The 26037-nt window shown below is 50.9% G+C and overlaps 1 protein-coding gene across 1 annotated transcript in view; it reads right to left on the bottom strand.

Annotated features, from left to right (window-relative positions):
- FANCA (FA complementation group A) overlaps positions 1-26037 on the bottom strand; it is a gene marked incomplete at its 5' end in the record, with an annotated part of 32527 nt that overhangs the window by 5206 nt on the left and 1284 nt on the right. The window contains 34 exons of the mRNA XM_084214861.1: positions 504-616; positions 1243-1347; positions 1682-1741; positions 2554-2659; positions 2933-3105; positions 3319-3385; positions 3802-3930; positions 4450-4523; positions 5481-5657; positions 6425-6521; positions 6655-6854; positions 7687-7786; positions 8847-8917; positions 9433-9575; positions 10065-10169; positions 11380-11456; positions 12497-12546; positions 12637-12697; positions 13111-13199; positions 13926-13985; positions 14067-14162; positions 14538-14648; positions 15992-16125; positions 16632-16773; positions 17257-17333; positions 17959-18071; positions 18733-18799; positions 21032-21065; positions 21502-21584; positions 22190-22305; positions 23261-23334; positions 24986-25081; positions 25384-25526; positions 25683-25755. Of these exons, the coding sequence (XP_084070987.1) occupies positions 504-616; positions 1243-1347; positions 1682-1741; positions 2554-2659; positions 2933-3105; positions 3319-3385; positions 3802-3930; positions 4450-4523; positions 5481-5657; positions 6425-6521; positions 6655-6854; positions 7687-7786; positions 8847-8917; positions 9433-9575; positions 10065-10169; positions 11380-11456; positions 12497-12546; positions 12637-12697; positions 13111-13199; positions 13926-13985; positions 14067-14162; positions 14538-14648; positions 15992-16125; positions 16632-16773; positions 17257-17333; positions 17959-18071; positions 18733-18799; positions 21032-21065; positions 21502-21584; positions 22190-22305; positions 23261-23334; positions 24986-25081; positions 25384-25526; positions 25683-25755 (3416 nt within the window). The remainder of the gene's footprint in view (positions 1-503; positions 617-1242; positions 1348-1681; positions 1742-2553; positions 2660-2932; positions 3106-3318; positions 3386-3801; positions 3931-4449; positions 4524-5480; positions 5658-6424; positions 6522-6654; positions 6855-7686; positions 7787-8846; positions 8918-9432; positions 9576-10064; positions 10170-11379; positions 11457-12496; positions 12547-12636; positions 12698-13110; positions 13200-13925; positions 13986-14066; positions 14163-14537; positions 14649-15991; positions 16126-16631; positions 16774-17256; positions 17334-17958; positions 18072-18732; positions 18800-21031; positions 21066-21501; positions 21585-22189; positions 22306-23260; positions 23335-24985; positions 25082-25383; positions 25527-25682; positions 25756-26037) is intronic.

The raw sequence follows: 26037 nt of genomic DNA, 5'->3' as shown, positions 1-26037 counted from the left end.
GGAGACAGCTGTAAAAAAGCCAAAGTCTAGGAGCAGACAGAAGCATTCTCAAATCTCTTTTATCAGCAGTTGGACAGGCAGTGACTCTGTACTACAGAAGCATGTGATTATCACCTGCCATAACCTGCAAGGAGATTCTTACATAAATTCCCAGCTTCTGGAGAAAAGCTGCAGGGCACTGACAGTGTAGGGAGAGGTAAAGAAGGAAGCAGCCAGGGAGCAGCTTCAGGAGCCCAGATTCCCCCAGTCCAGGGAGCAAAGGGTGTGGCACTCCTGGGAATGACTCAAGACCGTGCTGAGGCTTTGCCTAACCAGGGCTCTGCCTTCCAGCCTCCTCTGCAGAGACTCCCTCGTCCTTAAGGGAAGGACCCACACCACACACAGGGCCAGACTAAACCATCCTCAGCCATTCTGAGTTGCAGCCCTCCAGAGGAGTCTGTCTGGAGCTGACCTGCAAGCCTCAGCCCAGGTGAGCAGCTCCCTGCTCCATCCCTCACACACACCTGGAGGCTGAGCTGTGCCAGCCCCTCAGCCTGGCCAGTTCTTCTGCAAGTGGAGCCCCAGAGAGTCTGTTCCACTGAGAGCAAAGTGCTGGCTCCAGCCTCGGCCACCAGAGCTGGGGACAGAGAAGGGAACAGCAGCATTAGTGGTGGGGGGCTGAGTGCTTGCAGTCAGGTGCAGCCAGGGACTCAGAGAAAGGGGTTCTTGTCCTCTCCTCAGTGAAAAAGCCCAAGCTGTACATGCACACATCAGAAACAGGAGAGATTTCACATCCTGGAAGTGCAGAGGGTTGGTTGTGACCGTGGTCACACCAGGGTGCCCTGGCACTCCTCTGGAGGAGCAGCCACAATGACAGAGCTGCTCCACCAAGGTGCTGATGGCCAAGCCCAACACGTGCACCAAAACATGGATCCCTGTGTAAAACTGCACACAGGGAGTTTCACACAGCAGAGAGAATAAAACCTGGGATTTGGGGCAGTTTGGTTGCTGGGATGTAACAACCAGCCCACACAGTGCATCAGAGACCGGGACAAGCCTCCCACTCTGACACAGCCCCTATGGCTGGGATCAGTGGTACCCAGGGCTGGGTCAGTGGTACCCAGGGCTCAAATCACCCTGCCCATTTCCAAAGGCTTTGGGAGTTTCTGTTGAGTGTTACACAGGTGGATAGTGTTTAACACCAGCCCTCCGAGCTGGCACTGGATTTCCCCCAGATCAGAGCACCAAAAGGAGATCAGTCACCGCTGCAGAGAGGAGCACCACGGGACACTTGGTTTGACACGTGGCCAGGGCCTCGTTGACCCCTTCTGCTGCATCCTCACAGTCCAGGCTGGCACTCAGCAGGCCCTGCAAGAGGACAAGCGACAGGATGGCTCCACACATCCCTCTGTGCTGAGCTGTGGAAACTAATCAGAGACAACTGTAGGGGTCAGCACGGCTCAGCAAAAGAAACCTCCGCCAGCAGCTCCTCCCCCAGCAGCTCTGCTGCATTGTATTGAAATTCAGCTCCAGCACCGCCTCCTCCTGCTGCTCCCCCTCACTTTCCTGGATGCTGCTCTGATCGGAATTGCACCAAGAGTTCTCAAAGGGAGGGTGCAAAGGAGGAGAGCTCCTCCTGCACCTCGTGTGCCAGGGGGAAGGCTCGGCAGGGCCAGGAGGCAGAGGAGAGAAGCAGAATTACCCTGAAGAAGTGAGCGGTGATGTCGTAGGAGAGCGCGTACCCCCTGGAGCTGACGTTCTTCTGCAGGAACACAAGGGCAGGGAAACAAAACCAACAAAACCATCACTCCTTCTCTTTGGAACAGGATTGCCTAAGAGCATCTTGGGGCTCAGCCAGGGCAGAGCCACCCTGTGAGTGCTGAGCACCAGCTCAGCTGGTGGAAGGGGGTCCCAGGGAGCTGGGCTGCGCAGCCCCTGCCCCCAGCAGCAGACGGGGTCGCAGTCCTGGGGGAGCAGAGGAACTGGCTGTGCCCAGTGTGACAGCACAGGAGGCCTGGAAAGGCCAGCCAGGATGAATAAATAGAAATCAGCTCTCCAGGGAGCACAAAGCAGGGTCCTGAGGGACCTGCAAGTCAAATGACCTTCTGCCAGAAAGCTGCAGGGATGGCCCTGATGTTTCTCAGGAGGATGGGGAGGCTCTCACTCTTCAGCCAAACAGTTCAAGGCCCTGGCATGAGAGAGGGATTGCAGAAGGGCTCATGCCCAGCCCCTCCCAGGCCTCCACAGAAGCGCTGCAAGCTGGTCTGTAACCCACACCACCAAACAAAGTGACTCCCAAGGATTTGCTCTTAATAGTGTCAAACGCCACCACAATTCCAAATGAATGAAACCAAAAGTCACAGAATCGTGGAATGATTTGGGTTGGGAGGAACCATGGGCAGGAACACCTTCCATAGACCAGGCTGCTCCAACCTGGTCTAGAACACTTCCAGGGATGGGGCAGCCACACCTTTTCTGGGCAGTTTGGACGTGACCTCCTCCCCTAAATTCAAATTTAATCTTTATCTAGAGCATTTAGCAACGAGCAATCACCATTTGGCTCACAACACCTACCAGCTCAGAGTTCACAAAACAAAAGAAGCTGTCACAGTCCAGCACTGCTTTGTTCCCTTTCCAGCACGTGGTGACCAGGGTGGATGCAGGGAGCCCGAGCAGAATCCTTGGGCAGGGAAGAAGGAGAGCTGAGGTTACTGTCAGGGGGACAAGCAGCCTCCCAGGCAGGTGTGTGACACCCAGGGCAGCTGGCAGCCCAAGATGGCACATGGAAACAAGCACACAGCTAATTCCAGTGGGTGCCAGGGAATAAGGATCCCTTGCAAGGCTGTCCCCAGGACATGCAGTGTCCTTGTCACTTGCTGTGGAAGCAGAGGGGAGGACCCTGCACACCCCAGCCTGCCCTGGAGGCACCCCCAGTGCTCAGGCCTGCTCTTACCTCCTGTGCAGCAGCAGCTCCTGCTGCCTCCAGAGCTGCTCTCCCAGAGCAGATCCATGCTCTGGGTCTCTGCCTGTCAGCCTTCCCTGGAGGAGCTCAAACAGGAAGTGTCTCGGGGCAGCTGAGCAGCCAGGGAGCAGCTTTGGCCTGCACCTCAGCTCCAGCACCAGCTCCTGAACAGGGTGGTGGGGAAACCAGTGAGGGCCACGCACCAGGCTGCTCCCAAACCCCCTTTGTGTCTCTGAGGCAACCAGAGACCAACAAGAAAAACCTCTCTCAGCCCCCACACCCCAGCTGACAGCTCAGAGCCTTGCCAACAGCGAGGAGTCAGGGGGTGCTTTGGTCAAGCTCAAGCACTAAGCAGCCAGCCCCCAGCCTGAAATCACCTGCAGCCTGCAGAGGATCTCGGGGCTCAGCGACGTCCGCGGCCGGGCACGGCCCCCCGGGTCCAGCCTGAACCTGGGGACACAGGAGGGAGGTGCTGCCCTGCCAGCCCGGGGGAAGCACGGCTCAAGCACAGTCAGATGCTTCAGATGAACACAGAGCTCAAACATTGTGCCATAAATAAGCTGGAGCTGAGACAGTGGCTCTCCTCTAAGCTCCCTCCTCATTTTCCAGCCCCAGCCACTCCCCCGGGGCACTGGGGCTTGTCTGGCCACACAAAGCTGAGTACAAAGTCAACTTTAAAAAGACAGCCAGACAGGCCCTCTCTGTGGCTGCAGCCCCAGACCTCTGCCACCCACAGCAGATGCTTGTGAGTCACACAGGGCCACCTCCCACTGCCCCTCCAGCCAGAGCAGCAGGGAACGGCTTCCCCAGCCCCAGGGAGGGACCAGCTCCCAGGGCCACCACCACATGGCCCTGAATACCTCTGAGAGGAATCCAGGATGGCATTGAGGATGACTCCACAGGCCTTCTCCAGGTCTCCATCACAGCCACCAGCAGCAGAAGGTGCAGGAAGGTACCTCTGATAGATGGCCCAGTGATGGAAATCCTGTCTGCAGTGTGGAACAGGAGGAAATCTGTTGGAATGGTGCCCTTCCCTTGATGTAGAGGGAAGCTCACACATCAAGAGTGGTGAGTGATGTGAGCTCAGATGAAAGCTCCAGGGAAGTGCAGACACAAGGAGTCCTCCAGCAGACCCCACCCAGCTCTGGCTTCCAGAATCAGGGACAAGTGACAAGTGGCTTGGAAGGGCTGCACATGCAGGGTGAGCCCCCCAGAACCATGGGGTGGTTTGGGTTGGAAATGACCTTCCAGGCCATGCAGTCCCACCCCTGCCACGGCAGGGACACCTTCCAGCAGAGCAGGCTGCTCCAAGCTGGCCTGGCTTGAGTGCAAACCCACACACACACCTCATTCCAGCAGTGCCTGAGCTCAGGACAAACCACAGCAGGCATCAGGCATTTGTATCCTGCAGCAACTGCTCCTTCACTTCCTGATCCTCAGTGCTTTTCCCTAATTTTGATGGGACACTCCTGGACTATCCCCTTTCCAGCAGAGCCCCTTGTCCTCACCTCTCTGAAGCAGAGAGAATGTCCTTTTCAGGGCACACCTCCAGCTCCATCAGCAGCCACTCTCTGAAAGACAGCTGGGAAAAGCCAGGATTTAGGAGCAGGGAAGCACAGCAAGGGAAATAACTTGTGCAGAGCAGCCACCTGCTGCCCAGCATAAAACCCACCCCACTTCATCTCCAGACACAATCCCATGTGGATTGGGAGATATGAAACAAGAGACATCAACCCAAGGAAGTTCCTGTGCTGTTTCTCTTATAAAAAAACTTTAAAAAAACCCTGCTGGCCTTCAAACCCTCATGGGAAGCCCATAAAGCCTGGCTCACACCCCCCTCCTCTGGCATTCCCAAACACACTGAGCACCTCCAGGCCCAGGCACCAGGATGAACTCCTGTTGTTAGAAACGAAGGCAAAGTGAGCCAAGCCCCTCAGTCAGACAGGGTGAGCACCCAAGAGAGGTTGGGACACACGGTGTGCACCAGGAGTCATTCTAGGAACACCACCAGCCCCTCTGCATGGAGACAAACTGGTTTTAGAGGAAGTAGGTTAAAAAAAGAGAGACTGTCAAATCTTTGCAAGGGTGGTACAAAGGGAACGGCTGGGGTGGTTTGAGCCAGGCTGAGCCAGGCAGCCCAGGCTGGCTCAGGGTTGTGCTGTTTACACAAAGCACCAGAAAAGCAAGGATTTCCAGTTGTTTGCCTCTCCACCACTTCCCAGAGAGCACAGCAGGGAGCCAGGGTGATGCACAGGCCTTTGCTCTGCAGTTCCTCAACTTCTGTAGCTTGCCAAGCCTTTCCAAGAAGTAGGACACAAAAGTTTTACCTCTGGTTTTCTCCTTCCACCTTATCATCCCCATCAAACAACACCCAGCCCACATGACTCAGCTGCCAGACAACTTTTCAGGTATTTAGCTCTTACTTTCAGGCATTCAGTTCTTACAAGAATCTTTTGATCACCAATAAGGAAACTGCAAAGGGCAGATCTAAAAAAGCGAGAATTAGAGGGTGAATTTGGGTGATGGAAAAGATTTATACCTGGAATGCCTTTTCCTTCAAGAGCTCCTGGAAGCCTGCTTGCCTCCACAAGCACAGGCTGGCTCTCCTGTAGTTCAGAGAGGGGCAGGACAGGGAACTCCAGCTCAGGGCACTTTTGGCCTCCTCACACAGAACTCCCCGAGCCTCCAAGCTCAGCCGTGGCACCAGGAACTGCAGCTGGAATAAAAACAGGGGGGGCTGCAGCTGGAATAAAAACAGGAGGGGCTGCAGCTGGAATAAAAACAGGGGGGCTGCAGCTGGAATAAAACAGGGGGGGCTGCAGCTGGAATAAAAACAGGGGGGCTGCAGCTGGAATAAAAACAGGGGGGCTGCAGCTGGAATAAAAACAGGGGGGCTGCAGCTGGAATAAAAACAGGTGGGCTGCAGCTGGAATAAAACAGGAGGGGCTGCAGCTGGAATAAAAACAGGGGGGCTGCAGCTGGAATAACAACAGGAGGGGCTGCAGCTGGAATAACAACAGGAGGGGCTGCAGCTGGAATAAAAACAGGAGGGCTGCAGCTGGAATAAAAACAGGGGGGCTGCAGCTGGAATAAAAACAGGAGGGGCTGCAGCTGGAATAACAACAGGAGGGGCTGCAGCTGGAATAACAACAGGAGGGGCTGCAGCTGGAATAAAAACAGGGGGGCTGCAGCTGGAATAACAACAGCTCATCCTGCACAAGGTACTGCAGCTGGAATAAAAACTGCAAATCCTGCAGGAGGGACTGCAGCTGGAATCAAACCACAGTGGCTGCTCCAGAGCCAGCTCTGCTTGTGTGCAGCTGCCCAAGGAGCAGAGGCACCCAGAGCTAAGAGGGGAGGCACAGAGATGTATTTCCACACTGTTTTCTTGGTGACAGTGACATTTGCACAGGGACCTGCAGCAGGAAGCTGGGCTGAGACTGAACTTTCTCATAAATTACAGCAAAACTTTTCCCCTTTTACCTTTTTAAGCAGGCCAGGAGGAATCAAGGCACAAAAATCTTCATGAGAGCGGGATGAAAACTTGCACATCAGGTAAGCTGCTGCTGCAGTGCAAAACCTGAGAGAGAAAAGGAAAGAACTGCATTGTCTGGTGGGTTCAACCTCCACCAGCTCTGGAAATCCTCCAGGGGAGCCTTCCCAGCATCCCAAAAACCTGGGGGAGCAGGGAGGGGCTGGATGCCCCATCTCACCTCAAGCAGAAGGCAAAGGATTCTTCTGTCCTGCACACCAGCAAGGAGCTCCAGTACTCCAAGACAGAAAGGGCCTTTCCAGGACCAGCCTGAGTGGCCCCAAAATTGGCTTCCACTCCAGGAATTAAAGCTCTGCATTCGCTTAAGTGGACCACAAAAGCTGCCAGGCCTAAAATGTGAGCAGCAGCGAGGGAAGGGCCCTGGAAGGTAAAAAAAGTGAAGGGCAGGAAAGATATTTTTGGTAACTTTGTAACATTTCATTGGTAAAATTCTTACCTTTTATCTCATTGTAACATTTTAAATTTTTGTATTTGACACTGTAATACTTCACTTGTATTATTGTAACATTTTGTACCAAAACACCTGGCTGAAAAACCTTTTTCTGTACCAAAACACCTTTCTGAAAACACTCAGTGAAGGAGCAGAACATTGCTTCTGATCCCCAGCAGATGAGAGATAACCCACAGCAGAACTGGAGGTTTCTGTAGTGCAGCAACCTGAAATAATTCACTGTAAATTCAGGTTTGGGCATTCTCAAGGCTTTTTAGCCTCTCTGACAGCTAATTTCATCTATCAGCCTGTTCTGTTCACCCTTGCAGTATCACAGGGTAGAGGGAATAAACCAAGCAATTCTTCAACAGCAAAGCCATGCACTGCTGCAGCCCAGACAGGAGTATCTTCATTTTATTTTTAAACTTTTACAACTGAATTATTCAACGTGCAAGCTCAGGAATGAAGCATTCTACCATTTTTCTTTTGTCTCTTCCCTAAACTTGCCCATTTTAGCTTCTGTTCAAATGTCTCAGACTGCATTAACCTTCCACAAGCAATGTTTCTCTGGGGAAAAATTCTCCTCGTGTTCCTGAGGGCTGCTTCATACTCCCTGACCAAAAGAGGGTATTTTTGGAGGGTTTTTTTTTTTTTGGATGGCAGTGAAGTCCCCCCACAGTGCAGCCCAGACAGGTCCATGCCCCCCAGGTCAGGAAATGGAGCAGGATGGAATTGTGCAGGATGGCTGGCTGGGAAGCTGACCTGGTGATGGATGAGCTGGCAGAGCCTGCCCAGGAGTGCAGGCAGGAGATTCCTGTGTCCACACATCATCTTCACCAGCAGGGAGAGGCACGGGCCCTGCCTGCAGCAGGGGAAACCACAAGCTCATTAAATCCATCCCCAGCACAGGAACAGGTCATTAAAGATGCTTAAACACCCTGGAGCTGCTCCAGGCCTGTCTGTAAACACAGCACAATCGTCATTCCAGGCAGGGCTCAGGGCAAGGGGCACTCAGGGGTCCCTGAGCAGAGAGCCCTGCCCCAGTGGATGGCATTGTGTGCATCTCAAACCCTTGCTGGCATCTCACATGGCCACGGCGGCCTCTGAGGTGACAATAAGGACAGGAGGAGCTGCCTGGGGCGCAGGCAAACAGAGGCTGGGCAATAAATGGCATCAAAACACGAAGCAAGAAGGAGTTGCTGTGATGGGGCCCTGGGATTTTCCCACCCAGATAAGAAAAACCCATCCTCAGAGCAGGCCAGGTGGGAGCTGTGCTCAGACACCGTTTCCTGGGACTCTGTCTGTCACAGGGAGTTCTCAGCCAGGGTTTTAACAGTGATTCATCTGCTCCAGGGCAGAGCAGTGCAAGAGAGGGAAGGCTGCCCTGGCTGCCCAGGCACAGGGAGGGCAGCTGGGAGCCCAGCCAGCTCCTCAGCACGCCCTTGTTGCCCAACAAAGTGATTTTCCACTGACATGCTGCCCATGATGTTTACAGGCTCCAGGAGGAGGAGGAGCTGAGCTCCAGCTCCAGGGCAGGCACTGCTGCCTCTGCTCCTGATCCAGGCCAGAACCCACCCAGCCCTGCCAGGGGAAGGAAGTCCAGGACCAAGGGGATTGGCTCCAGTGCCATCCCCAGCCTGGGCTGAAGCCCCCAGCTCTGTTTGTGGGTGTTCAACCCCTGGCACAGAGCACAGAGAGCCAAAGGGCACGTTGCTGAAGGGATCTGTAGCATCAGAGAAACTTGTTCTATTCACTCATGTGCCTCAGAGTGCCTTGGTTCTGGGAGTGCAGACACCTCACCTGCACTGCCAGCCTGGCACCAGGGCTGGGAGCAGCCAGAGTCCCTCCCCAGCCCTGCTCAAGGGCTGGAATTCTGGCTGTCACCCAGTTTTGGTTCTCCTGCTCTTGGACTCCCATCTTACCTGTCGGGAGGGTTGAAAGAGGAAGCAGCGAGTAGGGTTTGGCAGAATGATGTCAGCAGGAGATCAACAACCTGAAATAAAGAGCACCAGGAATAAACCTGGAATGAAACCCACACTGCTAATTGCTGCTTGTCAGGCTGGAGGCCTCGGCCTGGTTTCTGCTTTGTGTACATTACATTTCCTGACATTAAAACAAGGAAACAAATTGGTCAATGAGATTCACTCCGAGTCGTACAGATCCACTGCCACCAAGGGTGGGAAATGAAGCCCACAACAGCCCAGGAATGACCCCAGCACACAACAAACACCCAGGCAAGGCTGCTGAGGAAAGCCTTTCAGAAAACATCCCCAGATCCCAACATCCAGCCACTTCCAGGTGGTCAAAACACCGAACAGTCAGTGCAGGGCAGGGCGAGGGAGACAAGAGCAGTGCAATTCCTGCAGACATGCAGCCTCTCCCACCTTCCCTGCAGATGCATTTCCCTGCCCAGCCCCACCCAGCCCGGGTACTCACGCTCTGGGGACAGGCTGCCAGCCCCGGGGCAGGGACACTCTGGGGACAGGCTGCCAGCCCCGGGGCAGGGACACTCTGGGGACAGGCTGCCAGCCCCGGGGCAGGCACGGCCACCCGGACCGGGGAATCGGCAGGAGCAGCCTCGCTGTCCTCGCTGCTGTCCCCCAGGGCACGGCGGAGTCTGTCTGAAACCACGGCCAGCCGAGCTGCCACCTCTGCGGGGACAGGGGACCGGGAGAGCAGGCGTGAAACGTTCACAACCCCCCACAGCAGCAAGAACAAGAACAATATAAACTTTAATCAATCAGAGTCAAAAGTCCATTAGGAAAAGCTTTAATAAGCAAAAAATGTCGGCTAGGACACAGTGGATCAGCATCCACAGGGTTCTTTTTTACCAATACAATCACCAACACAGCTCAGGAGCAGTTTTCACACCAGAGGGGAAAATGCTTTCCAAAGAGGGAGAGCCACCAGGTGAGCCCCAGGAGTGGGGCAGCAGAGATTGGTGTGATTGTCACAAAGATAAGCCCCAAATGAGGCAGGAATACATCAGACACTACCATGTACATATTCATAGCTGGAAGGATTATCAGCTCTGAAGGATTACCAGGTGCCCGTGGCAGCAACTCCTGCTGTGCCTTTGGCCAGCACCAGCCACACTTTATTCAGGCACTTTTGGGACAAGGAGAAGCACTCCCTCATACCTTCCCACTGAGCCTGCTCCACAACCAGAGTCCTGAGCTCAGCCAGTTCAGCCTTCAGCTGCTCAAAAGGCTCCTTGGAACGGCTGGGCTCTGCTTTGGAGTCATCTGGATGAGGAGGAGAGGAAATGGATTCAGCAATCTCTGCCTGCACTTTCTGCAGGAGCAGAATTTACTTTTCCTGAAGCTCTAACGAAGCCCCAAACTGTCAGTCTGCCACACACAGAGCTTTGTTTTTACACTCAGAATGTGCTATTTAATTAATAATTTATGGGTTTATGCCTCGTTGCAAAAAGGAATTCGGTTTTTAAAGACGAGAGGCAAAAAAGTTTTGTTTTCAGAGTTTTCTTCCCACTTCCTTTAGCTCTGCCCCTCACAGAAACATTTGCTGTCCTCAAGACTGGGGTCAGGCTCAGAATGCAGACAGACATTACAGCATGGATACAGCATCAGCTTCTCCAGATGTCCCACGCTACTCTGGTTTCTCGTTTAAAAGAAGGAATAAAAGGAAATTCCTTTTCCCACTAGAAAGAGATGCCAGCAGCGACTGCCACAGCCCAAACCCCCCCAGAGTTCATTAGACAGGAACAGCTTCTTGTACAGGGGCCAGGAATGAATCCCCCAGCAGCAGGAACAGCAAATGACCAAGGCTGACCCCGGTACTGGCTGTAAAACGAGGTGCTGGGCCTCGTGTGCAAACCCTTGGAAGGTGTGCTTGAAGCACCCACTGCTGACAGGAACAGCAGAGCTCATTCAATATCCTCATTAGACATCCTCATTAAGTACCCACAACCCTGCCCAGTAAAGCTGCAGCCGTGGGGCCCGGGCTCACCTCCCACCCAAACATCTGCAAAGCAGGAGCTGCAATCCCTTTCCCAGCCCCTCCTGCCCCCCCAGATCTCCCTAATCCCCTCTTAGAAGAGGATGCCAGGGCAGCAGCACAAGACAGCACAAGTGTCACTGCCCAAGGGATCAGCACAGCAGGCTCCCAGCACAGCAATCCCCGGCTGCAAATGCTGATTCATGGAAAGGATTTGGGGTGGAATTCAGCCAGCTCAGGCTCAGGCAGCATCTGCAGCCTCAGCACAGCACACGGCTCCCAGGCACTGCAAAAATCCCACCCAGGCAGGGCTGGCAGAAAACGTCATTGCAGGAGTAAGAATTTACCAGCTCGATACAACATAAAGGGCTTAACACCTATTTAAATGGATTAAATACCTATTCACCCATAAATCTTTGAAAATGTTCGATTCAGGAGGGCAGCAGTGGAAAAATTACCATTTCACATTGATCCATAAGTAAATGTTGCATTTTTTACCTTGTAACACCTTCTCTTTCATAGCATGACAGGCTTGCAGGTATGTGGAGTACAAGTTTGAAGGTATTTTGTCAGCTCTGTGAAAAAGAAGAGATTTATTACCCTGCACAACCACAAACTGCCTTTATTAAATAAGCACAAACAACAGCCCTTCTGTGAAATGTAATTAGAGGGACTCTGAAGCATAAAGAGCATCTGAAGCATTTTTAATCATCTGACATGAGGGGCAGAGATTTCTACCCAGGGCTCTCACAGCAAGCATTGCACACGTGCAGCACACACAAACCCAATACTGTACATCTCATTAATTAACCTTTTAATGCCCATTTCGTATCTAGCTGATGTCTAAGATCCCAGAAGAGTGTGAGCTGTGAGATGCAGCATTCACAGATGTAAAACATGAACGTGCTGAGACCAAGGTGTGACCTCCTCTCTGCAGGGCAGGCACTCTGCTAAGAGCACGTCCCACGAGGCTCCCCAGAACTCAGCTGCTTCCCTCACAACTTTAATTTCACTAAATGATCCAGCCTTTAATTTTAGAGCCAGACTGGAATGACAAGGCAGGGCCAAGCACCTCATTTGCAGGCAGTGTTGCAAACATTCCTCTTTCATGAGAGGTTACAGAGGAACTACTGGATGTAAACTGAAGCTGCTCCTGCAGTGCAGAAAAGCACTTTGAAACATGCAGGCAGGGCAAGCTGGAGTCCTGGGAGGAGCTGTGTCCTCCTGAGGCATCACCCTGGTGCCCCCTGAGCATTAGCAGACATTTCAGTCTCATCTTTCACTCCCCCCTTGTCCCCTCCAAAGAGCCTTTCACAGAGGGAGCTCATATTCCTGGGGAAATTTTGCATTCAGCTGTATCCTTCAAGATTTGCATAAAAATGTGTGTGACCTGGAGCCAGAGGGACTCCTAAATAATGATTTCACAGTGGCCAGAGGACTGATCACACACCTGAAGACTACACAGATGAGCTGCTCCACGCACAACCTGCCAGCCACCAAGCCCTGCCAAGAGGCTGGTTGTAACCAAGGTGTCAAAGCCTCTGATAATCTGATACCAAATGTCCCAAACAGAAAGCCCAGCAGCACAGAAAACCACCCTGGGATGTGTGAATACCTCTTTAGGGAGTCTATAAAGGCCATTCGTCCGTCTGGGGTTTTTGGGAGCTGCAAGAGAGGAAAAGGCAGGGCAGGGACAAATTATCTGTGCACACACACAGAGCTGATGGAGGGGAGAGAAAAAGGCCAAATACTGACCACACGGGGCCTGAGCAGAGCTGGAAGGAACCAGGAAGTGTAATATGGTCGTCTGAAAATGCTGAGAAAACAAACAGAGCAAAGCGTTAACCGTGCCAAAGGTCCAAAGTGCCATCTCCACACCTCAGGAGCTGATTTGGCTCCTGCAAATACAACATGTTCATGGGAAGGTGCATACCCACAGACAAACCAGGTCCAGATTAGCCAATGGTTTTTAATTTCTTTCATTTTGATTTTTATTGTAATAATTTTGGACTTTTGCACAGGGGAATGTGCTTTTTCACTCTCCCCACAAGTATCCTCTATTGAGATGACTCCTCAGGAAGTGGGAAGAACTTCCCCAAACCTCCCTTGCTCACATCCTCAATTTTTTTTGTTTCTTTATTTTGATTCAGACTTGGCTTCTACAATTACTGTTGCTGTTATTATTATTAGTCCAGCTGAGCCCAGGGGGAGCTGAGAAGCACACAGTACCTGGCTTCTATCACAGAGGTTGGGATCTTCCTGGTGCTCTCAAATATCTGAAGGGCCTTTTCCACATCCCGGAGAGCCTGGGCCTGGGGCTGCCTCACACGGGAGAAAGATGTGAGAAACCAAGGGTGATGATGAACTTGCCTCCTCTGCTCTGAATTTGCTTTAGTGTGATTCTATTTCAGTGTGGAATTAGGACACATCATCTCCACTTCAGCCCGTGCCTGCAGGCAGAGGCACTGACACCCCGGGGTTCTCTCCTTTGAGTTGTAAGACACCTCAAGCTGCAACAAGTTTCTCAACTGACAACCAGACCAGACTTGGAAAAATTAAATTAAATCCTCACTTGTGCCTGTGAGTTCATCACAGGACTGGGTTTCTTGTATTATATTCAGCTACCCTGCCTCCAGCCTGTATTGCATGTAATCATGTAAGTGAGGCCTCTTCCTCTGATCCAAATGTAGGAAGGAATAATAAAGCCAAACACTTCCTTATAAATTATTGCTGTTACCCAAAATTTATCATGAACCACAGAGTGTAGAATCCACCCCCAAATCTCCTTTGAATACCCACACTTTGGTCCCACAGCACAGAGATGGAGTGCTTCACAGAAAATAATCAAGATGCCTATAAAATGTCACTCCAGTTTTCAGGGAAACTGGGGAGATCCTGTAGTTATGGCCACCAAAACCTCTGGCTTCAAGCTGGAGGCTGGGCAGCACGCTGAGCCCTGGAATGGCAGGGAGGTTGATAATCCCAGTGCTTTTCCAGAGGGAAAGGGACGAGGTGATGAGAAAGGTGGGAGAGAGCAGCAGTACCTGCACGGCCTCCTCGGGGGCAGAGAGGTCTTCATAGAGCCCCATGTCCTCTATGGCCACCTGGGGAGGTCAGAGGGGCAGGGGTCACAGCCTGCAGGCTCTGCCAGCCCCAGAGAGAGCTCTTCCCCAAGGTTTGCTGACCTTGAGGTCGGCCAGGCGGGTTTTGGCCAGGGTGATGTACTCCAGGAGCAGGGAGCGGTGCTTGCTGGGCACGCAGGGGGGGAACATGATGTGCACCTGCAAGGTGAGAGCCACAGCCAGGTAAAATTCCAGCTCCTTCTGACTGATGGGCCCCTCAAACACTCCCCAGAGAAGGTGTTATAGCTTGGTTAAGGGTCAAGCCTTTTCGTGGCAGCTGACAGAATTTTTGCCAACGACAAACAAACAAAACCAGCGAACGGCTCAAAGGTAATTCCATGAAAGGAATTCTCCCCGTCAATAAAATCACCTTGTCCTTCCTTCTTGCAGGAAGAAAAGGGTTTGAATAACGAACCAGAAGTAATGCAATTACTAAAACAACATTTCTAATGAGCTGAACCTACTGAAAGGCACAAGGACAGTGGCTCTGGGGCAGTTCTGGACCGAAAACCATCTCTGTCAGCATCTGCTCACCTTGAGGTATGGGGCAGCTTCAAAGGGCACCAGCTCTGACAGGAACTCCAAGAGGAAGACCAGAGATTTCTTACTGCTCCCATGGTGGCCACCAGCATTCCCAAAGGAAGCCTGAAACAGGGGAAAATGGCAAGGCAGCCTCTCAGTGTGGACAGAATCCTCATCCAAGCAGTGCCATAACCAAGCACACCAATCCCAAACACCCATTTCTGTCAGGAGAACCTTTCTGGAGAAAAGTCTCCAGAGAAAGTTCATAGAATCATGGAAAGGTTTGGGTGGGAGGGACCTCAAAGACCACCTAGATCCAATCCCCTGCCACAGCTTTCACTGTCCCAGGGTGCTCCAAGCCCTGTCCAGCCTGGCCTTGGGCACTGCCAGGGATCCAGGGGCAGCCACAGCTGCTCTGGGCACCTGTGCCAGGGCCTGCCCACCCTCACAGCCAGGAATTCCTTCCCAATATCCCATCTGTCCCTGCCCTCTGGCAGTGGGAGCCATTCCCTGGGTCCTGTCCCTCCATCCCCTGTCCCCAGTCCCTCTCCAGCTCTCCTGGAGCCCCTTCAGGCCCTGGCAGGGGCTCTGAGCTCTCCCTGGAGCCTTCTCCCCTCCAGGTGAGCACCCCCAGCTCTGCCAGCCTGGCTCCAGAGCAGAGGGGCTCCCTTGGATCATGGTGATTTACAGAAGTCTCTGTGGAAGTTCGCTGCCATGAGAACGCTCAAACAAGACAACTTTGAGATGCACCAAAAGATTGATATTCATGAGGGAACCACAAATCTGCAGGTTTCTACACAGGTTTATCTGGGCATTCTAAGGAAAACAACGAGTCTGAGACTACAGAGAACACAACCAGTTTATCTTCTGATACCTCCTGGACACTCCATCAGCCAAAGCTGAGCTTAGATTTGCAAACTCATACAAAGGAATTTCCAGGTTGAATTTGCGTGGAGATTTGCATCCCTGAAACACCCACCTGGTTACAGTTAAAAGCAACAACCAATTATCTGTAAGGTCAAACACAGCAATTACAGCTGCATGCAAACCTCCAGGAAACAGGAGTGCTTCCTCTGCCATAACCCCCAACTTATGCAATAACAACAGTGCTGCTTATCAAGACACTGAAATCCATCCAAGGGGATGATAATAACAGGAATTACATGTCTGCATTCCTAGCAAATAACTACAACATGCAAGGTGGACTTCAAAGATGAAAGGAGGGAAAACTGGGGAAAACCACATAAATTTATTCTTTGCAGACACAAAGGCAGTAATAAATATTCAGTCATTCCTAATATCAATACAATCCCTTGTACTTTTCTTTTTTATTTTTCTTCCCCTTTCTCATTCCTGGTTCTCCTGTCTGGGACAAGGCTTTCTCCACACAGCAGAACATTCCTTATGCACGGGTTGCCTGACACAATCAAAGCAAAGCTCACCAGTCAGGCCTCCCTCAGTCTCACCTTAAACCACTCAGAGTAAGGCATGAAGACAGCAGGGCCCTCCAGAGCAGCCTGGCGAGCGATCAGGAAGGCAGTGATCATATTTTCCATGTCATAATTCCCAAAGGCCTTGAGCAGGAGGTGGCTCAGTAGATCTAGGAACATAAAGCAGTGACCTCACACTTTGCTCCTGACAGCAGTGTTGTGTATTCTGCAGTAAATGAGGACAAACATCTGAGATAAAACACGAGGCAGGACATGCATTGCAGCCTGGAGGACCTCTGGGGTCTGACTTTATTTTTTTAATGCACTTTCAACTGCCAAACACACTTGGATTCCCTGCAGGGAGTCCAGCACTGGGATAATTAGTAAGGAATTCTCACAAACAAGCTCTGCTAGCAAAGGTGAGCTAGAACTAAGGTTCAGTAATCACTATGCCAATTAATGATGAGGGCAATTATCCAACCACCACCCTGGGCTGTACACAGAGTTTGAGAAGAAGCAGGCACGAGGCCTGGCATCCACACCACCATGGACACAGGGAATCTGAGGGAAAAGCAGATGTGCTGTCCCACTGCTGTTCCACACAGGAGCCCCTGTGCTGACCCCCTGCTCCCAGCCCAGCAGCAGGGCACAGGCCAGGCTGGCAGTGCCCACCTACCCTTGAAGAGCTGCTCAGCCTCAGCCTGGCACACCACCAGCGTGGACACGCAGGACAGCACGTGCTGCCAGTTCACCTCGTGGGTCTCCAGCACCTGCTGCAGCTGGCAGATGGATTCCTGCACGCTGAATGCCACCTGCAGCTGAGGAGGGAGGGCAGCTCTGTTAGCTGGGACATACAGCCACGAGAAAGAGGGGAATGCACACGAGATTGACAGGCTTCTCTGGGACTTTATCAGGCTGTCCTGCAGCTTTTGGATCAGCTTCCCAGCCCAAATATCAGCCTGGACTGGAACCAGCACCAGCTACAATAAACGGTAAAATTCCCATTCTTTCAGAACTCGTGTCTTACTCTGTACCAGGGAAAATTCACATCTCCACATTCACTGTACCGGTGAAAACTCACATCTCCAAGCAGCATCTTTGCTCTCATTAATTGCTTTGCACTAACAAAAACCACTGCTGTTCTTTTCTTTCATGCTTCCCCCTCCCAGGGCTTCTGCCAATTGCTTTGGAAGCTGCAACTGGACAATGTTACACCAATTTCCAATACTCTGATTTCAGGTTTTCCAGTGGAAATAAACCCAACAGGACACAGCTCTCTGGGTGACACCGGGCAGACGTACCTTGCGATACAGAGCTGTGAGCAGGGGAGAAGTCCTGGTAAAGCTCCACTCCTTCTGCATCTGGATGGCATCAGACACTGCACCCACAAAAAGAAACTTCAGCAGCAGGTTTTAAAACACACCCAAAACACACAGGTTTCCCTTTAAGAACTGCCCAGTGGAATTCTGTCTCCCATCAGTCTTTGGAACACTGTGGCACAGGGACTGGGCCCTTCCTTCATGGCACTGTCACCCCAGAGCTGTTTCTGCGATCCCACCTGCGTAGGCTGACATGGCACATGCACAGAGAATCAGCAAGGAATCAGCTCTTCCCTCATTAACCTCTTTCATCTGGGAGCCAGCAATGACACAGCTCTCCCACACAACAGACAAGCAGCTCCAGATCACAACTCCTGGGGACTTCACAGCAGATTTCATAGCTCAAATGTATTTCTTCCCAAAAACATCAAGCTTCACAATTACTGATCCAGGATTAGAACCTTCCTGCCCAAAATTTTCTCCTGAACTGTGACCCTCAGGTGACTGGCTTTGCCTGATTTGGCACCCTGCTTACACAGACCCCACGAAGGAGGTGAGAAGCCTGGAGGCTGCTCTGGCTCTGGGTCCTCCAGGCTGGGTCCCTGCTCGGTGTGGGACAGAGCTCTGCACACAGCTGGACACACCTGGAGACCCCTGAAGACCCCTGTCCCTGGCCATTCCCACCTTTCAGCACCGGGTTGTAGGTGAGAACCTCAGTCAGGGTGTGTCTGAAAAACTGCCTCAAGGCATCCGGGGGAGCCACACATCCATAGAGGGACACGTTGAACACATTCAGCCTGCAAAGGACAAGGAGACAGCAGAAACAGTGTCAGCCAGGTGATCAGCCAGGCTCTGGTTCAGTGATCATGCCCACCAGCTGCTGATGACAGAGGAACAGCCAGGTGCAGCTTAGAGTGAATGACTGATTTTTATTCTACAGCCATCTTCTCAAATTGCCACAAATAGACCATTTTTGGTATGTATTAAAAAAAAAAAAAAAAAAACACCAAAACAATGAATGGTTACTCAACACTATTAGCCATCAGAATAAATGTGAGTCTGAAGGGTATCCCTGCATGGGGCTGAAGGTGACATGTACAGAGCAGTTAAATAAAACAAGTTTGGAAGCAGGAATTGGAGATGATTTCACCTTCCAGGTGTTTCTGCTCCGAAGCTGTGAGGAAACCTGATGGGGAATTTCTGGCACGACAAGAGGGAGGTCCAGGGCTGGCTCCAGCACTGCCAGAATCCACTTTCCTACCTGGCCCTTATCTTTTTACAAGCACTTTTGTCTGCACATATTTTATTAGAGGAGAATACCAAGCACAAATAGCACTGGAAGAGGTGGGGGTGGTGTGTAAATAAGTAAAAAGCAACCCTGCAGCATTGCTCCTATTTCAGTAAAAAGTGCAACAGTGGATAAAAAACCCTCCTGACACTGTTTGGAACGTTTCTTACCAGAAACTCACAGCTTGCGCCATGGAAACATCTTCCTGCTTTTCTTTACCAACAGCATCAAGCACCCCTGCACCCCAAAACACACAAAAAGCCAATGAGAAAAGAGCTGTGACACAAAACCCCACATGGGAATTAACAGGAACGAGCAATTTGTGCCTCTCTGCAAAGGTGACCCCTCTAGGGAAATGTGCAGAAGCCACTCAGCGCTGCTAAATTCTTACCAGATTTTCTCCAAAGTGACACAGGAACTCAGAAACTATTACCCCTGACCTTGAACCAATTTAAAACCATTCCCAAGAACATGCTAATAACGAAGCCATCTAAAAATGCATGTAAATCAGTATTTCATTTCCAAGCCCAGCCCCAATGCATCTGTGAGTGTGAGCGCCGTGCAGCCTGTCTGGAGGCAGGGATTTGCACGAGCTGAATTAAGCACCCTGCAAACCCCGCTCCAGACAAAGGGCGGGCTGGGGGAGGGCCACGCGTTTGTAATGTGCCATTTGCATGGCAGGAATTCCTTTAAAAGCTCCATCTGCCCCAAAACGACGGGAAGAGATCAAACAGGTTGGCAGCTTGCGCAGCGCGTTGTCTTGGCGATGATCAGCCCACACCTCTCCGAGCCCACAGACTGGGAAACCCTTTGCTTTGCAGTCTGCTGCAGCAGCACTTCTGCTTTGTGCCACCCTGCCTGCCTTGAAAACCCTCCTCTTTCAACTGTTAAAGGAGCTTGGTTTGTGTCTTCAAATCATTTCGTTAAGAAAAAAAACCCTGAAAAGAATATTTACTGAGCAGGGGGAGCAAACCAGACATCCCTCACGTGCCACCAGAGCTTTAGGATGTAACACTCTCCTCTCCTGCTGGGGAATACTTTAAGGTTAAGTAGGGGAGAATAAGGCAAAGGAGATAAACTCAGCTTATCTTCAGGCACAGCAGTTCAGCACTGCCGGATCATTACAGTGAGCGCATTGCTCCCGTGCTACTCCCAGCCTGTCCTTCTCCTCCTGTGAAGGTCTTCAGTAATAGGGAATTCTTTCACATTAAAAATCCTAATGTTCTCCAAAGATTAATGAAGTGGGACCCCCCCAGAGGTGACCCGAAAGTATGGACTAATAAAATCTCTTACATAAACCTGCTGGAATGCGTTTTGCAGGCGCCCGGGCTGCGCAAACGGGAAGGGCAAATGAAGAGCAGGATGCAGACTCCTGTCTGCCTGCCAACAGCCTGCTCCTCCTCCTCCTCCAAAATCACTACTCCTCTGCTGAGAAGGGCTGGTTTTCAACTCTTAAAGGGCCACCTGAGATGGGATTCGTGCATATTAAATAATACAGCACTTCTCTTGCAGCTTTCCCTTTTTGGAAGGGCTCACAAGGTCTGCGAGCACCTCAGCATGCAGATAGTGCTCCCTGCCAGACCCGGGGCGAGGGATGGGGCTGGCAGTGCCCACGGGGATGGAGGGAGGTGCCATGGCCTGCATGGGGTCACCCTACAGCAGAGAGAAAGCGGCAGCACGGAGCAGGAAAGGTGCCAGCAGGGAAAGCACTGTCACTAGGGAGACAGGAGTGACACAGCTGCGCTGCCGGGTGACACCGGCCAGGGGTGTGTAAGGAACAGGACAACAGCAGGTACAGCATCTCCCCGTGAGGATCAGCTGTGACACAGGACAAAAATAACCCCCTGTGAGCGTGTTTAGCCTTTCTGCATCAGGATTTGCTGGTAAACCAGGAGCTGCTGCACTGAGCCCTCAGCAGAGGCGGCTCAGGCCAGGGCAGGCACGTTGCAGTTCATGAACACTGGTGTTTAAAGACTCCACACCTACACCAGATGTCTTGGCTCAGCATAAAAATAGAGGTTTCAGAAAACACTGGTCTGCAAATCCAAACGGTGAGTCAGCAAAAGCAGTCAATGCTGCCAATTCAAAGTTTAATTTACTAGGCAGAAAAAATAAATCTAATCAGCAAAGCTGATCCTGGCCTAACCTCTGTGCTCCACCTGCTTCCAAGCAAACCTGTTAAAAATCAGGAAATCGGGTCAGGTATCTCTAGTATGTTACAGCTGGGAGCAGGAAAAAAAAAGCAGCATAAAAGGCAAGAAATTATCTGCAGTGTCTGGAGACACTTTAGGAGAACGACAGGGAAAGCAGAGGCAAATAAAATCAGTGACATAAATATTATGCACAACAGCACAGACAAAGCAGCCAGGCAAAGGATTTCTCCTTAGGGATTCAGCAGTGAGCAAGGAATAGAAAGAAGTCTTGGAGACAGCAGTGGCTGCACAAAGCTGGGATCACAGCAATACTTACATGCCAGCATTCTCTGCAAGACAGCACGGCAGATCTGTTCAAAATTGACAAATTAATGGATTTAGAGTTTTAAAGGGCTGCAGTTCAATGCAGAAAAAGTAAACTGACTCAAAGAGTTTTGTCCCTCTTAAAGCTTCACTTCGACCTTAGGCTGTGCAATAGAACAGATAAAATAGACAGAAGGGCAGCACTTTCCAACCTTACAGCATTCCATGCCTCACATTCAAACAGAACACCCAAGCAATCCAGGTGAAAGGAAGTTAAAAAACCCCTTGATGTGCCACCTTGGAGCAACTCTCCATACAAAAAATCTCAATTCTGGCTTCACCATTACCCCCACTCCTGCACCTGTACCAGCACCCTCTCCTTGCAGCTCCAAGCCATGAATTATTTGTACTCAACAAGAGCCAGAGATCAATGGAATTGCTTTATTAAAGCACCATTTGCAGCCAGGTTCATTTTGTCCTTACATAGGCAACCTTCTGGAATTCCATCTTCCTTCCCAGCTCCACAGCCTGCTCGAAGCCATGCTGAAGAAACACAACGGCAAAGTCTGCAAAAACCAAGAAGGAATTGGTGTTCCAGCATCCCCTCTGCACACAGGCCACCTCCTCCTTCCCCTCCCACCTGTCCCAATAGTCTCTGAAAAGCCTCCACTCAGCAGCAATCATTTCCTGCCCTGGAGTAAAATTATTCCCAGGAAAATGCATCCAGAACTTCAAGGATTATAAAGTCTAAAGAATTTGCAGTTGTGCTCCATGACCTCTGCAGAACTGTACTTGACCAGCTGCACTGCTCCACACTCAGATATTGGAGGGATTTTTTCCTAACTAAACTAAGGAAAATAAATAATAGAAATGGACAGGAGGGAAATGGAACTCTGAAATATTTCAAAATCTCTCTGGGACTTTGCAGAGTGTCACAGTGCCAGTGTATCACCCCTGAACCACACCCCTCACAATTACACTTCCTTGAGTTACCCTAACTCTACGGGATGAAAAAATTCAAACCAACCATTTTTTAAAGTGAGAAAATTTGCTTAATTTGCTAAACATATAAAAAATATATTCCCCAGAGAAATGAGGTTAGGAAACACAAAGTGAGGCCTGCGTTGTTCCACCTCTGAGGTCCTGCCCTGCTCCCAGCCCAGGGCCTTGCCTGAGAGAATCCTCTGTGCCAGCTCTGTGTCCCCACAGGAGATGTCCCCAGCCCGCTCACAGAGGCCACAGAGGCTGCTGCAGAGCCACTCCACTGCTGCTGGGCCTGCTGGGCTCCTGCAACACAAAAGCACCTTCAGTTCAATCCCTCCTGCTTTCTGCAAGGCTTGGCTGTCTCCACCTGTGCACTCTGCCCCAAATGTGCCACTTCCTCTATTTAACTTGGACCAGCACATTTGCTTTACAAACAGTTGCTTTTTACATTATTTGCTTTATAAAAAGGTTCCACAACACACACGAGCAAAGGAAAAGTGTGGGTGAAATTGTGCATCCAAGTATTTCCCCATCCCTGACATGAAAGTTTCCATTAGGAAACCTCTGCTAGAAGAATTTCAGTTCCAATTTCTAAGACACTCGGATAAAAATGCTTCAAAAAATAAACTGAATTCTTAATCTATGCCTCTGGTTCCCTTTAATTGCTTTCATTGTGAACAGACAAGTGAACCAATATCAGAAGCCTAGAATATCACTGGGACATTCCTTTGACACGATAAGGAGACAACCAGAAGTTCACAAATGAGTGAGTTGTTAGCTCTGTATCATGGAATGATGGAATGGTTTGGCTTCAAAGGGACCTTAATGTTCATCCCTGCTTGGGCAGGGACACCTTTCACTAGAGCAGGTTGCTCCAAGCCCTGCCCAACTTGATCTTGGACATTTGTTAGGGGGCAAAAAACAAAAAAGAAAATTCTAAGACTAACAGTTCTCTGGAGATTAACTCTGCCAGACCAAGGAAGTGTAAGATTTTGTGAAGGTGGAAGCACCCACCCTCTGCAGAGCAAGACTTTTTCTGGAGTCCTGCTGGTGATCCCCAGGGAGCCACTGCACTGGACTGGGCTCATTAGCCCCGAGTAACCCCCAGCCCCAGAGCAGCTCTAAACCCTGCTAATCTGATCCCTGGGCAGCACCTGACCGCATCCTCAGTCCAGAATACTCATGGCTAATCCCTGATTACGTCCCAATAGGCTTCAGGGGATCAGCCACACCTGCAGCCCCCCAGGGCCCTGCTCACCTGTCCAGCAGCTCTGCCAGGCCCACGATGTCACCGCTGTGCAGGTGCCACACGGCCTCCAGCACCGGGGGCTCCTAAGGACATGGCAGCAGCAGGTCACAGCCTGCACTGGGCACTCAGCACTCGGCTATTGCCCGTGGTGCATGAGAAATAAAGCTGAAGTATGTTTATCCCGACCATCCAGCATTAAAATCGACAACACAGCAAATATCTGGTGATGAGAGATTGTACTTTCTAGAAATTTTGGGTGCTTTAGGGTTGTAGATGCATCATCATTCTAAATTTTCGTGGACAAGTAATGCATATATTCATCTTTCCCCTCTGGAATAATGCTGATTCTGCGGATTTAAAGGAGCAGGGATACCCCAGGAAACAGGTAACACGACTCAGTTTCAGGTTTTGCTAATACAGATCCAGATCCAGATTAGAGAATTGTCTTTTAGCCTATTAACTGTTAATTAGTCCCTGTGGAACAAGGTTGCCACTCTTAAATCCGTGTCCCAACAGAGCTGGGATTGCAGGAGACTACAGGGAGAGACTCTGCAATCATCCAGGCAGAAAGGCTGATGGACACAAAGGAAAAGCGAACAAAAATCTACACCAGGCACCAGGCACTGCTCCTGTGTGGATCCATTTGCTGCCCTGTAACATCCCTTCCAGCTCCTGCCCAGAACAGCAGGTCCAGGGGAGTCCTGAGCCAGCAAAACAGCTTTGCAGGGTGCACCTGGCAGGGGAAAGGTGCAGCAGCAGCTTCTGATCATTCCAGGCACTACCAACACCCCCACAAAACCTTCCCACCTCGAGAAGGAAGAGGCATTTGGGAGCCTTGGGCACAGGGAAAAGCCAAAGCCCCAGGAGCTTTCTGCCATGACCAGCAGCTGCCTCACACCCTGACCCCAAAGTCGCCCACATTCTTTGTCTTCACAACCTAATTCTTACTGTAACACCCTCAGTTACAGTTATCTCTCCCTTATCCCGTGTCTGCCCCGGGAGCAGGAGATCCTAATCAGCCTGTGAAACACACGGGTTCTATTTTCAGCTCAGCAGAGGATATCTGAGAGCAGAGCACAGCCCTTTATCTGGCCAGATCAGCCTTTCCTCCTCCCCCACGGGAACAGTGAGGAATCAGAACTGTCCCACTCACAAAAAGCCCTTGACTCCACTCACAGCACCGCTTGTCTCCACAAAACACACCCAAATGAAATCAAGACATCCCATTTGTCAGGCAGCACAAGCTGTTATCTGCTATCTGGTTTCTTCCTCTGTGACCTCGCTTTGTCTTATCATTCCCAGGTAAACAAAGCAGAGAACCAGGATGCCAAAGACACTTGGAATATTGCTGGCAGGGCTCATGAAGGGCTCTGGGACTGTGTCACCCCACAGTCAGCTGGGAGTTTCTGCACTGGACCTGGAGAGCACCCCAAAAGCAGCACCTGATCACCACAGTGCTGTCAATGACCTTCTGTGGCAGTTTCCAATAACTCAAATCATTCCAAACCTCCACTGAGTCGAAAAAGCAAATCCCACTGCAGAGATAAGGAAGCTCCCACTGAACTTGCTCTGAAATAAACAGAACAACCAAAAAAAAATCCCACCACGTGTAATTCAGCTCATGCTTTTGGAGGGCCAGGAAAACCAGTCATTCCCAGGAATTCAGAGATGCCACATCCCATGGATGAATCCTCATGATGTGTAACACCACAGTGCTTCTCCATGAGCTCTCACCTTCATTTTCCACATTTCCTGGCAGAAGAGGGAGCGACAGAAGATGTTGTTTGCCAGCAAATCCTTCACAGTCTGAAGCAAGCAGGTCAACCTCTTCTGGCATCGCCCCGGAAATGAAGCAGAAATAATTCCCTTTGTGAGTAACACACTCTCAGAAAAGCAATTTGTTGTTTTGCCCTGTTTGCTGCTTTTTAAAGGGTCAGATGATGGAGGGAATTCAGGGGAAAGGCCTAAACTTCTCTTCTTATTTATCTTGTACTTCTGCAAGCAAATTGAACACCTCGGTGAATAACTGTCCGCTCGTGTTTGGGGCTGAATCAGAGCAGATAAACAGGGTTTAAAGTGAAACCCAGCAGTGCTGTTTTGTTGCTGAATTAAAGATCAAGCTCTCCCCTTACCCTCTGGTCAGAGTTCAGCAGTGGGGCTCTGGAGGGGCTGGCAGAGTCCTGGCAGATCCGCTCCACGTTGGCCGCGGCATTTTTGGCAGCCAAGGTGGCTGTGGGCACTCCCAGCTTTGAGGCCTGCTCCTGCAGAACAGAGACTAAACAAAACAGCAAGGCACAGGACTGTCATCACCAGGCAGGCAAGAAACAAGACCAGAACAATGAAAAGAAAGAAGAACTGGGGTTGCACATAAAGGCAAAAATTGAATATTGAGGAAGGGTCCTTCCCCACATCTGGCCTGGGCGATGCTCACCTATGAATGACTCTGGTGACACTCCCTGGTGCTCTGCCCCATCCTGCACACCTGGCTTGGCTGAATCTCCCACCTGGAAACCAAACAAAACCTTAAAACTCTCAGATGTCTGTCACACACATTTACAAACCTATCCCTGCACTGCTGGAGACACGGAAGTGAAATTAACAAGGAGCTCCCACGTGGGAGTGGAAAAGCACAGATCTCACCTTCCAAGAGATGTGTGTTTAGTTATTGTCAGTTTATGCATAAAAAAGGAGATATAGGTCAAAGTTCCTCATCCCCAGGGACCAAACAGCTCAGCAGCAGCACCAGGAGCAGAATTTCTACCATCCTTCTCTTTCTGTGAAGCCAT

Source organism: Fringilla coelebs, assembly GCF_963513975.1.
Source record: "Fringilla coelebs genome assembly, chromosome: 14".
In the NCBI taxonomy this organism is placed as follows: domain Eukaryota; kingdom Metazoa; phylum Chordata; class Aves; order Passeriformes; family Fringillidae; genus Fringilla; species Fringilla coelebs.
This window is presented reverse-complemented; position numbering and strand designations above follow the sequence as displayed.